The sequence below is a fragment of the Arachis hypogaea genome, chromosome 18, assembly GCF_003086295.3.
Source record: "Arachis hypogaea cultivar Tifrunner chromosome 18, arahy.Tifrunner.gnm2.J5K5, whole genome shotgun sequence".
NCBI lineage: Eukaryota > Viridiplantae > Streptophyta > Magnoliopsida > Fabales > Fabaceae > Arachis > Arachis hypogaea.
Genome location: NC_092053.1, coordinates 17,515,003 through 17,528,365, shown reverse-complemented (window position 1 = coordinate 17,528,365; position 13,363 = coordinate 17,515,003). Strand labels below are relative to the sequence as shown.

The 13,363-nt window shown below is 26.3% G+C and overlaps 1 protein-coding gene across 2 annotated transcripts; it reads left to right on the top strand.

Annotated features, from left to right (window-relative positions):
* The first annotated feature begins 3,249 nt into the window (after nucleotides 1-3,249).
* On the top strand, nucleotides 3,250-5,666 carry LOC112771672 (uncharacterized). Of its 2 annotated transcripts, none has more exons than XM_025816474.3 (4): nucleotides 3,250-3,692; nucleotides 3,960-4,155; nucleotides 4,309-4,405; nucleotides 5,203-5,666. In XM_025816474.3, the coding sequence occupies exons 1-4, from the start codon at nucleotides 3,376-3,378 to the stop codon at nucleotides 5,532-5,534; spliced, it is 942 nt and encodes a 313-aa protein (XP_025672259.1). In that variant the 5' UTR covers nucleotides 3,250-3,375; the 3' UTR covers nucleotides 5,535-5,666. The 2 variants fall into 2 exon arrangements, with proteins under 2 accessions (XP_025672259.1, XP_072081800.1); XM_072225699.1 differs by having other exon boundaries at nucleotides 3,251-3,692; nucleotides 5,200-5,666.
* Nucleotides 5,667-13,363: the final 7,697 nt, after the last annotated feature.

Below are 13,363 nucleotides of genomic sequence, written 5' to 3'. Positions count from 1 at the left end.
TAACAAACATCAAAGCTTGAATATCATCCTGCTCTTGTGTAGTAGATCTTCGAATTGTCTCTTCTGTAACATAAAAATCAAACACAAACGTACATGAAGTTTACATGCATAGTTGTTTGTGAGAATTTGTCTCTGTAAATCTAATAAGCAAGTAATCTCAAACAAGAAAAGCTTATACCTTCTTTCTTTGTCAATTTTTGTTCAGTCAATTGTCAAACAAGAACACAATCAAATAATTAGATTAAAGCAACAAAATAATTAGACTGAAATCACAACCAATAGATAACAAGAAATCACAAGTTGATATCATTTCTGAATGAAGAAAATGGAATCGAAAAAAAGAAAAGGCTTATAGTGACGATGTCAGGGTCACACCAGGAAAGTTGATCTTTGATGGAGAAAAAGTTATCAATGAAGTCAACTATCATTCTGAGCTTCGCTTCAAGTTTCGCCATAACGAACCACTAAGTTTTCACCGATTTGAGCTGAGTTTAACGAATCGCTGCAAAAATGACCGACAAAAAAATCTCTTTCTTCGTTAATAATAAAATAATTGATAAACCTATAACAAGCTCAATTAGAATCAACAGAAACAAGAAGATAGAAACTGTAAAGAAAAATTGATAAACCTAAAATTAGCACAGAAAAATTCAGCTCTAAACACCAGAATCACAAAATCAGAGTATACCTGAAAATTCACTAAAAGAGCAAACGTGACAAGAGAAGCGGCGGAGAGAGCTCTGTGTCGATGACGATGAAGGGAGCAAACGCGACGAGAGCCGCGGAGAGAGCTCTGCAATGATGGTGATGAAGGGAGCAGACGCGATGAGAGCAGCAGCGAAGGGAGCTCGTGCGACGCAAGGGATGACAGAGAGAGATCGTGGGACGGAGAGAAGAAGCAGCTGGTTGACAGAGAGAAGAAGCAGCTCGTTGACGGAGAAAGGAACAAGCTCGTTTGATTTGTGTGGAGTGTGAATGGAGCTCGATAGGGTGGGGGGTAAAGTTAGAGTAAACTCAATATTTTTTGACGGAATATTTAAAATTACAGACAAATTTTTTGTTTGTAATAATTTAATAAAATACAGCATTTTGTTCATTTCAATACAGACGGATTTTCTATTAGTAACTATTTTCTATGAAAAAAATTAATTTTTTCGACAGAATTATCAACGAATTCTATTTTCTGTCTGTAATTTATGCTAATTCATTTTCCTTTGCTTCTGATAGAAATTTTCTCATAAAATCTGTCTGTATTTTCATGGAACTCGGAAATATCCGTTTGTAATAAGTAATTTTCTAGTAGTGAGATTATTCCATCTTTAACATACAACAAAGAAAAACTAAAATCAGCAAACTCCACAGTAAAACTCTAAAATAATTATGAACAAAATTAACTTAGCAAACTCCACAGTAAAACTAAAATAAGTAAACTCCACAATAAAATCAACAAACTTCATAGAAAATTATGAACAAAATTAACTCAACAAACTAATTAACTATTATTACAGAAAATTATGAATAAAATTAACTAAGGAAACAAAATTAACTATTATCAGAGGGATCTCAAACAGGGGAGAGAGGGACACAGCGGCGAAGAGGAAGGGGAGTGCTTATTGGCGGCGAAAAGGAAGGGGAGTAACGGCAATGACAGGAGAGTGACGGCGGCAACAAAAGAAACGGTGACACTGGCAAACACACACACACACACACACACACAGAGAGAGAGAGAGAGAGAGAGAGAGAGAGAGAGAGAGAGAGAGAGAGAGAGAGAGAGAGAGAGAGAGAGAGAGAGAGAGAGAGAGAGAGAGAGAGGTGCAACGGGCTGGGGGCTATGCCGCTAGGGTTCTTTTTCTTGTTGAGTTTGTTCTTTACTTCTTTCAATTTTCAGAGAAGAGAATAGATGAGTGGGACTGGGCATTCGGGTAGCTATTTTTAGGTTATTTTTTTTAAAAGAGTCAAAACGGCGCCGTTTTGGACTGGCTCACAAAATCGGAAGACCTCCAAAAAAATTGCCAGTTCACTGGTTAACCGTCGGTTCGACAAGTTTTTTTGCCAAACGGTTTTTGAGGTCAACTAAATCGTCCTAGTGACCGGTTATCAGTTAACCCAATTGATCTCCTGTCGGTCAGGTTCGGTTTTTAAAACTATGCAAAATAGTACTTAACTTTTGTTATTGACAAAATAGTCCTTGAAAGATTTTAAAATGTAACAAAATCACCCAACTGTGAAAGGATGATGTCACGGCGGTAAATGAAAAATGCTGATGTAGCCGTCGGAAGAGAACTTCATAATGACAGAAAGCTCTGACGATGTTTTCGGTAGAAGAAGACGCAGCGGCGAGGTGCTGCCATGGTGAAAGGGATGCAGAAAGGACGCAACAGCGTGTTGAAGAAAAAGAAGCGACGAACACGAGAATGCGGTGAAGTATTGCCATGGCGAAAGGGAACGCAGTGACGTTCCATGACAGTCTGGCGAAAGAGGACGCAGCGTCGTATTGAAGAAGAAGAATCGGCGAACATGAATAACACGACGAGGTGCAGCGGCGTGCCATGGCGGTCTTCTTCTTCAGCTGTCATGACGGAAGAGGACGCAGCGGCGTGTTGAAGAAGAAGAAGCATAAATACGAAGAAAAAGAAGGTCGCCAAAGCTCTTTGCCATCATTGGAGCTCTCTTCTGATGGTCACATCAGCATTTTCTATTTACTGTGACATCATTTTTTTATACAGTTGAATAATTTTGTCAAATTTTAAAATTTTTTAGAACTATTTTTTTTTTGGTGACTTTTTTTTTTTTTTTTTTTAGAACTATTTGATTAATAATAAAAGTCAGCTATCATTTTATTAATATCAAAATCTTTTACTAATCTAGTATTTACCATATGATATTTCTATATTTTCCTCTTCAAATTAAAATTAAGGTTCTCCAAATTATAAAAAGCTTACTATATAGAATAAGCACAAAAAATCTCTGTCAGCACTCAGCACACTGCACACTCAAACAACCATGCATCATTGAAATGGTTAAATTTATTTTTAATATATATTTTATATTAGGGACTCACTTTTGTAATATATTTTAGTGTAAAATTAGAAGAGACATTGGAAGGGTTTGTGTGGGAAGGTATGTAGACTGTAGAGAACAAAAGCTGAAGACGCGTGGAAATTTCGGAAATTCAAAAGGTTGCACCGTACGGTAACACACTAGTGGAAGATCCAAGAATCTAAAACAGTAAATTATTTTCTTTACTCATGAAGAATTTCATCACAATAAAAACTGATTAAATCTAATACATATACGGATTCAAAAACCAAGCTCTTTTCTCTCTAAATTCCGAAGCTAACCACCTTCTTGCTTTTTCATTTCACCGTCTTCATCATGGGCGGCGGAGCAGCAATAAGGTCAGCGACCAAGGTTGCCGGCGGATTCAATGGGTTGTCGTCCCAGGTGGCGGAGCATTCACTCCGCAACGCCGCACGACATGTGCCGGAGGCGCTATCGTCACCACCACCGCTCCTAGCAATGGCTGGGGACGTGGCGCCGGTTTACTCGTCGGCGCCATGGGATCTTGATGATTGGGTAGTGGCTAACGTTGACAACACTGAGCCGAATGCGGAGAGAGTTGTGTTCGGTACTGTTCCAAGCTTCGAAGAGGCAAAAGCCGCCGCGTCGGAGCTGAAAAGTGCCGTTGAGAAGTGCTCTCTCTGTCTCTCATATCGTTATTGAGTATATGCGTATTTATTTTACATAACAACTACTTGGCTTCTTCATTTTCTATAATCACAATACTTTTCAATATATACAAATACAAAAATATTTTACACTAAAACCAACTATCAAAATTTAGGTATAAATATTTGTCTAATTTAATTTTTTTTTATATAAACCTGATGATACGGTTGTTACGAATAATGTAGTACATTATATTGAATTTATTTAATTATTTATTTTTGGTCCTGAAGGATATACCTGTGTGGGAGTTGTTCTAGATCGGAGTGTTCTTCTCCTCATTCTGGAAGCCAGGCTTCATGGGCGTCTCCTCACATCAATGATAATCATTCTTATGTCAACCATGAGACCACTATTTCATTCCCTTCTGTCCCAATCAATGCGTTTCATCAGGCATTTCATTTGCTTAGCTCAAATCCCGAGGCACATGTATGTAATCAGTGATTTTTTCTTTTTGTTTAACTTTAAACACGACTGACGATCAAGGGCAAGGAGGATCTAAATAAGTATTCTTTGAATCAGTGTTTGTCCTTCATTTGTTGCTAATAATTGAACCTTCACTTGTCTTTTGACCTTAATCAGAATGTTGTAGCTTCTATTGCTTCTGACTTCAACGTGTGGAATGCTGTCATGCAAAATCCAGCGCTCAAGGATTTTTTCAAATCATCACTCTATGAAGGTAACGTATAATCACACTGATCCCTCCTTCTCTTCCTTTTTAATCTGTCATTTTTAAATACTCTGTGAATTAAAATATTCGTCACTTTAAATTAGTATATTAACAATTATCATATCTAAACATAATTTATATGAAAACAATAAAAATCTATTAGGCTAACGAACTATAACTTAAACTACATAATCCTTCTCTCTTCACTTAGAGGTCTAGGTTCGAGTCTCACTCTTAACTTTGAAAAAAAAAATATTTACTAAAAGTCTAAAATATAATTAAAGGTAACATATATTTTCAACTATTTTTCACCTTTAAACTAAGTTTTAATTTCATTATTAATATTTAAAACGTTTTATTTTTATTTCAAATATCTTATTCGGTTTTATTTAGTTTGATTTTTTCAAAATTTAACTAGTTTTTTTAATTATTCATTTTCTTTATTATTATCTTTTTTAAAGTAATAAAAATAATTGTTATTGTGGTAATTTAATTTTAATAGTATCTGTAGTAATTTACGAGTGAAATTGACAGAAAAAAAGATAATGAAAAAATAATATTTTTGGAAGAAAAAATATTAACTTTAACTAAAGGATGAAAATAATATAAAATAAAATATTTATAATAAAAAATAATATTTTATATTCTAGAAATAAAATTAAGATTTAGTTCAAATGTCAAAAATAAAATTGTACTTTACCCAAAAAAATAATAACAAATATTGGAAGAAATATTTAATGTATTCTAGGACATTTTTTATGACTAGCTAGATAGATATAATACAAATTATATTTGTGTTGTAGCAGCTGGTGTTGAAGAGGGTTTAACCCATAATGAGGAAACAGAAAAGTTACCTGATTCTGACTTAGGGAATGTCCTTGTTGATTATATGAGCACCATGTTGAACAAGGCTTCAATCACAGTGGCCGAGATGGTAACCAGCATGTCGAGTTATGTCAAGAACACTTTTAGGCCAATATCTGATGAGAAATCCTGTGATCATGCTTTTGGAATTACCACCACTACTACAACAACTGCAAAAGGAAATAATTTCATGAACCCTACTGTGACCATGGGAGGAACTTTTATGGGATTGGCAATGCTGGTCATGATAGTTGTGTTACTCAAGCGAGCTTAATTAAATCTTTTTTTCTTGGCTCAGTGAAAATGGACTGAGTTTTGGATGAAGTTTATTTGTAATAAGGTTAAAGAATTTAAGTATTGAAAAGTTTTCCTAATAAAAAAAAATTAAAATTTAATTATATTCTCCGTAAATATTTTTATAGCTTAGCAAAATAAATATAATTTTTTCTTTAATATTATATAGATTATTAAAGAAATAAATTGATACGGTAATAATTTGAATAAACTAATTGTTACAATTTTTTATTTAGCCAAAACTGAATAAGTTAGTTACTTATAATTATTGTCTTTATCAAAGAATAAATTGCTAGCAAATTATATATTGTAAACAAATAATAGGATAAGAATTCAAGTTGATATTTATCAACTTCTCATATAATTTAATATAGTTAAATAAGATGACCAAGCTGAAATTGATATTTATTAATTTATCGTATAATTTGATAAAAATAAATAAATTGCAATTTGTTTTGTATAACATTAATTAATAAAAATTTAAAAATTATTAAAATCTTTTATATATATAATATTTTATGAATTTTCATAATATATAAAAAAATAATTTTATCACTTAGTTATACTATTTAAATTTTTGCCGAAATTATTTAATTTAACTCTATCTATTTTTTATTTACAAGTTTTAGTTATTATTCTGTTCCATCAACTAAGTCTTTAATAACTATCCTTAATTTCATAGACTCCAGCAATCAAAATTGAATTGAATACAAAATTAAAATATAATATATAAAAGTATAATTTCTTCTATTATCACTTAAATTGAAAAATATAGAATTTTTTATTTAAATAAAGAAAGTCGGCATTTTGAAAGTATCGCTCCATAGAGTACTTGTAGAAATTATCTTCGCCCCCTTTAATTAACTTCTTATAAATATTAGCTAAAACTGGCACCACATTATGGTAGATTTTGAGTGACTATCAATCCGGCTCTGTTTATTTACAATGCGATCCCTCAAAATAAAATTAATTTATTTTAATTTTTATTCTTTAATTTTGTCATATAATACGGTTTTTATAGGTATTTTTCTGTTAATTTTGAACAAAAAATATTGACGTGTCAGTTTCAAAAATTAACAGAAATCTAATTGTCTCTAAATTTAAATTGGTTAAAAATTTATTTGTCCTTATAATTTTTTAAACAATATTTTATAAATTATTTTTTTATTTATTATATTAATATTCTTTTTCTAATAAATTATTAAATATATTGTATAATAAATACAAACTAATTAATAAATTATTCAAATTTAAAAATATTATTTATTATGAAACTAAATAAATAATTCTCAAATATAGTTTTTAAATATATAAATAATAAATATTAAAATTTAGTTAATATATTAATAATAATAACCCTATGATATATTATTAGTACTATGATTTAGATAATTTTCACAATAAAATGAAAATTAATGAACACATCAACACATTATTTGATATATAGTAAAATATTTTTGAGTAATAACAAATTTAATTTTTTATCTCTTTAAACTAAATTAATAATTCTATTTAATATATCTTTGTATTAAAATACACTATGAGTAAGCTACTAATACTAAATGAAATAATTAAAAAATATATTATGGAGACCATTTATAAACTCAACAAATTTAAAGTATCAATAATATTATTAATCTATTAATAATATATCAAAATATATTTACATATATTTTACTCAAAATATACGTAAACTTTTAATTGATTTTAATTATATACGTAAAATTTCCATATATATATATATATATATATATATATATAAGTGTAATAACCCGTGCCATGCACGTGATAAGATTGAAATTATAATTTTAAGTTATTTTATTAAAATTAATTTAAATTATAATAATTTGACTAATAAAAAAGTAACATGTTATGCATTGTTCGTTTTTTTTTTAATCTAGTGTTAAGTATATCAACTCTAAAATAGTTATTAATTAATTTTAGTAATTTACTTTTTTCAATATATCAGATATGTATACTTAATGTGATCATAAATAACCTAGTAATACTTTTTACTAACAAATTTTTATATGTTATTTTACCGTGAAGTAAGAACATATCAAAATAGCTTAAAATGAACAACAAATTATTAGAGAATTCTAATGCACAAAATTTTTTAATAAATAATAAATAATTTAAAACTACTAATATTTATTTAATACATCATATGCTAATACTAAGAATATTTTCTAAAAAGATATATTCGTAAAAATAGATATAATATGATTACAAATATAACATAAACAAATATGTTAAATAAAAAGTTAAACCAATATGTTTACCAATACTTTTATTAAATTTTGCAAATTGGAGAATAAGTATATATTCGGTTGTTTGGTGATCACATAGATAATTGAATAATTGAGTTGTAAATTGATTTCAGAGTGTGCACCTTATTTTCTTTTATTTCTAAATAAAAGCAAGAATTAAGTGAAATAAGTAATAATATATAATGAAAAAGATAAAATATTTTGCATATGTATAGATAATTGTCATAAAACAAAATCTTATTGTGAAATATTAAAATTTTACATACTCCAAATCATGAAGATCAACCACAATGTAATGGTCAGTTCTTCCTATTTTTGATCATGATATAAGCTCTTCTTTTTCGGTCAAGAGTCTAATAACATGCATCTAATTGAAAAAAAAAATTGAATTAAAAGTATTAAATTAAGGACAAATAACATAATAAATTATTTATAAATTAAATTTTTTTTACCAATTTATTTTATATTAAACGATAAAACTAACAATATATTAATAAAATGATATACCTTTAAAAAAGTCGCAATACAATTTTAAACATTTGCATAATTTAAAACCACTAATATTTATTTAATACACCATATGCTAATACTAAGAGTATTTTCTAAAAAGATATATTCATAAAAATAGATATAATATGATTACAAATATAACATAAATAAATATGTTAAATAAAAGATAAACCAATATGCTTATCAATGCTTTTGTTAAATTTTGCAAATTGGAGAATAAATATGTATTCGATTGTTTAGTGATCACGTAGATAATTGAATAATTGGATTGTAAATTGATCTCACAGTATGCACCTTATTTTTTCTTATTTCTAAATAAAAGCAAGAATTAAGAGAAAGAAGTAGTAATATATAATAAAAAAGATAAAATATTTTGCATAGGTATAGATAATTGTTATAAAACAAAATCTTATTGTAAAATATTAAAATTTCACATACTCTAAATCATGAAGATCAACCACAATGTAATTGTCACTTCTTCCTATTTTTGATCATGATATAAACCCTTTTTTTCAGTCAAGAGTCCAATAACATCTAATTGAAAAAAAATTAAAAGCATCAAATTAAGGACAAATAAATGAATAACATAATAAATTACTTATAAATTAAAGAAATTTTACCAATTTATTTTATATTAAACAATAAAACTAACAATATATTAATAAAAAGATATACCTTTAAAAAAGTCGCAATACAATTTTAAACATTTGCATAAATAAACTATTAAAATTTATGTTATCGATAAAATGATGCTATTGTATGATTTCTTTGCAAAAATTAAAAAAAAAAAAATTTTGTGTCGATTAATACAAATTAACTAGGTACCAAATAAGTTGGATTGTTCATTTGTTTGTTTCAATATATCAGCATGAGCAAGAAAATTAAAATGATTGTCAGAAATTTTACGATCATCGACCGTATTTATTATACGTGATTCCTTCTTAAAAATTATTCTACATACGTGTGCAGTCGGAGTATAAATTTCACTTGATTCCTCAATCACAAAATCTGAGAAGACATAGACCTTCCCTCAATCAATTCATTCTCAAACATCTTTGTCAAATAATTCTTGATTGAAGAATGAAATTTATCACACTGTAAAACAAATTAAATATAAAAATTATTAGCACTTATAAAATTATTAAATGGCACTGTCTTTGATTGCAATGGTTTACTTATCAAATAAATTTAAATTACGAAGAAAAAATATTTATAAATTGAACCTAACATCACTTGAAAGAATCATGAAAAATAATCGACTAACTTTAACATCTATTAGAACTATTTCTATGTAAGTCGTCTTACTCTTGTCAAATTTAAATGAGACTTTCCATAACCTTATAAGTCAATAAGTCTTGTCTATATTTTCCAAATTTTTTCATCACATAATCTACCATAGGTAATACTATTGATAGAATCGTAGCTAGCAGTCATTAGATATGAAAAATAAAAAATAGAAGAAGAAGAATGTCTAAATTATGAATTCTCTAAATGATAAATAAGTGTAAAAATTCACTATTACCACACACACATTAATTATACACTGTAATAATTAGCCAATATTTTTAATAGAGATACTTGCTACAATTAGATGAAAATTATGCCATTATATTTTATTAACTTTTATGATTAATTCAATAGAAATACTTACTCAATATATATGTTATCTACATTAATTATATGCCAATATTTTTAGAAAAGAGCTAAAAAAGGAGATATATAAATATATAATATTATTGCTATATAGGAAGCAGATATAAATTGCTGCGTTCTTTTTTATTATATTATACAACTTAAAATTATAGTATCATGTTATTATTAATTGTAGATATTTGCTATAATTATATCAAATTTAATTATGACTCTAAATAAATAAAATATATAACAATCAATATTTTTTTTTACATTCAATATTTACTGTAAATATAAAAAGTAAAATAATTAATGAATAAAAATAGGAATAGAAAATAAAACATAATAATTAAAATTCAATTTGTTAAATAATTGATCTTGTGTCCATGCAATATAATTTTACAAAAATATTATGAATCACAACCTTTTTATACCACAAAAGAAATACTATATGTAATTTTTAGTAGATAAAAATAATTATAAAAATTAATTATTAATATTGATATCAATCACAATTTATTATTGATACTTCAATCCTTTTTAAAATATGTTTTACTTTTTTAAACTACAATGCATGTACCATATATACCTTTTCTATTATTATTATTATTATTATTATTATTATTATTATTATTATTATTATTATTATTATCTAATTGATATCAAATTAAATGAGTCATTATTAATGTGTGTACCAAATATTTACTAATAAAATTATTGTACATAAATGAGAATTAGAACTATATCAATTAATACAATTAGAATAATTAAAAATATTGATGATTGATAATTAGTTTAATAATGTATTGATGTCTCACTTTTATTAGTTAATAATTTATTAAATATTAATTTTATATAATTATAATAAAGATATTTTCCTAAATTAGAATAATTATACATTATTCATTAAATGTTAATTGTAATATAATTATAATAAAGATGTTTTTTTAAAATAAATTTAGAAGAAAGAATAATACTTTCGTTTTGGAGGAAAAATAAATTCATGAAGAATTGACACCTCACATTCATTAGTTGAAAAAAAATCCAGTTTTAGTATATTAAGTAGATTTTTTTATATATTAATTTTATATTTAATATTCAAATATGACCGTTTACTATGTTATTTTACTATTACTGTATGTAGTATTACATTATAAAATATAAAAATTGAAGTGATTATTATATAACTTAGATGGATTGGACTAAATATAAAAATATAAAACAGAATATTATTATTAAATTTTAGTAATTTTAAGGACAATTCACCTAAATAAATTGTTTCACCTTCAAAATTACGCAAATGCATTGTTTCCAAAACGAAGACGCAAATACATTGTTTCACATATCTATGGAAACTGCTACTGGCAGTAGCAGTTTACATAAACACAGAATCCACTACTGCCAGACGCAGATTACGTTGAGTTGTGGCAGCATGAAAATCGCTGTTGTCTGTCATAAACCGCTACTACCAGTATGAAAACAAATAGTAAAACTAATATTTATCTAAAAAAATAATTACAAAACAAATAATTAATGGTATATACTATTTAAATAATATCATAAATAAAAAATTTAATTTATCATTTCACAATATAATTTAAAAAATATAAATATGCATGTAATAAATTTTTTATTTGTATTTATTATTAAAAGTGAAACCAAATTACAAATAAAAAAAATAATACTCAAAGTATTAAATTATATAAAATCAAGACTAATTTTTTTTATTCTCATCTCTTTTAAAATTTATAAATAATAAAATAGTTTATTTTTAGTCAAAAGTTCACTAAATCATATATTTTTCTCTTTAAAAATCATTTCATTATCTTTTATTTATATCAACCATACAAAAGAGATTGGGAGAGTTTGGAACATGGGTTGTGCTCTTTGCTGAGGTTCTAGCTAAATGATTTTTTTTTATTTGTGCAACTTTGTTGTCTTATGCCAAAAAAATAAAAACTATTTGTATTTTATAGTTGATTGATTGGATAAATAATAGTGATAGCATCATAATTTTGATGAATAAAATAAAAAATATACAAATATAAATATGCATGTAATAATTTTTTATTTGTATTTATTATTAAAATGAGACTAAATAGCAAATAAAAGAGTGAGTATTCACATAGTACTAACATATATAAATTAAGACTAATTTTTTTTATCTTCATCCCTTCTAAAATTCATGAATGATAAAATAATTTATTTTTAGTAAAAAATTCACTACAAATAGCAAATCAAATAAAAAAATTCACTATTTTTTACTAAAAATAAATTATTTTATTATTCATGAGTTTTAGTTTATATATTTTAGTACTCTGTGAATACTTACTCTTACTCTTTGGTTTGCAATTTAGTCTTATTTTAATAATAAATACAAATAAAAAATTATTACATGCATATTTATATTTGTATATTTTTTATTTTATTCATCAAAATTATGATGCTATCACTATTATTTATCCAATCAATCAACTATAAATTACAAATAGTTTTTATTTTTTTGGCATAAGACAACAAAGTTGCACAAATAAAAAAAAAAATTCATTTAGCTAGAACCTCAAATGCAAATCAACAGTAAAGAACATAACTCATGTTCTAAACTCTCCCAATCTTCTTTGTATGGTTGATATAAATAAAAAAGAATGAAGTAATTTTTAACGAGAATATATGATTTAGTGAATTTTTGACTAAAAATAAATTATTTTATTATTATAAATTTTAAAAGAGATGAGAATAAAAAAAATTAGTCTTGATTTATATAATTTAATACTTTGAGTATTGTATTTTTTATTTGTAATTTGGTCTCGCTTTTAATAATAAATACAAATAAAAAATTTATTACATGCATATTTATATTTTTTAAATTATATTGTGAAATGATAAATTAAATTTTTTTTATTTTTGATATTATTTAAATAGTATATACCATTAATTCATTTGTTTTGTATAAAGATTAGTTTTACTATTTGTTTTCATACTCAGCAGCGGTTTACACACGTGTTCCAATGCACATAAACCATTACTGGTAGTAGCGGTTTTTGACCAACCATAATTACGCGACAGGTAACAGCGGTTTCCATGCTGCCACAACTCAACGTAATCCGCGGCTGGCAGCAGCGGATTCTGTGTTTGTGTAAACCGCTACTGCCAGTAGCGATTTTCATAGATATGTGAAACAATGCATTTGCGTCTTCGTTTTGAAAACAATGCATTTATGTAATTTTAAAGGTGAAACAATTTATTTAAGTGAATTGCCCTAATTTTAAGTAGTCAATAATTTAAAATAAGATAGAAGTGACTATTCATAATTGAATAGTTCTGGTTGATTAGACTAAAAAAATCGAAAAATGTTCTAAATAAAAAGCCAAATTAACTTTAATATTAAATTTATTAA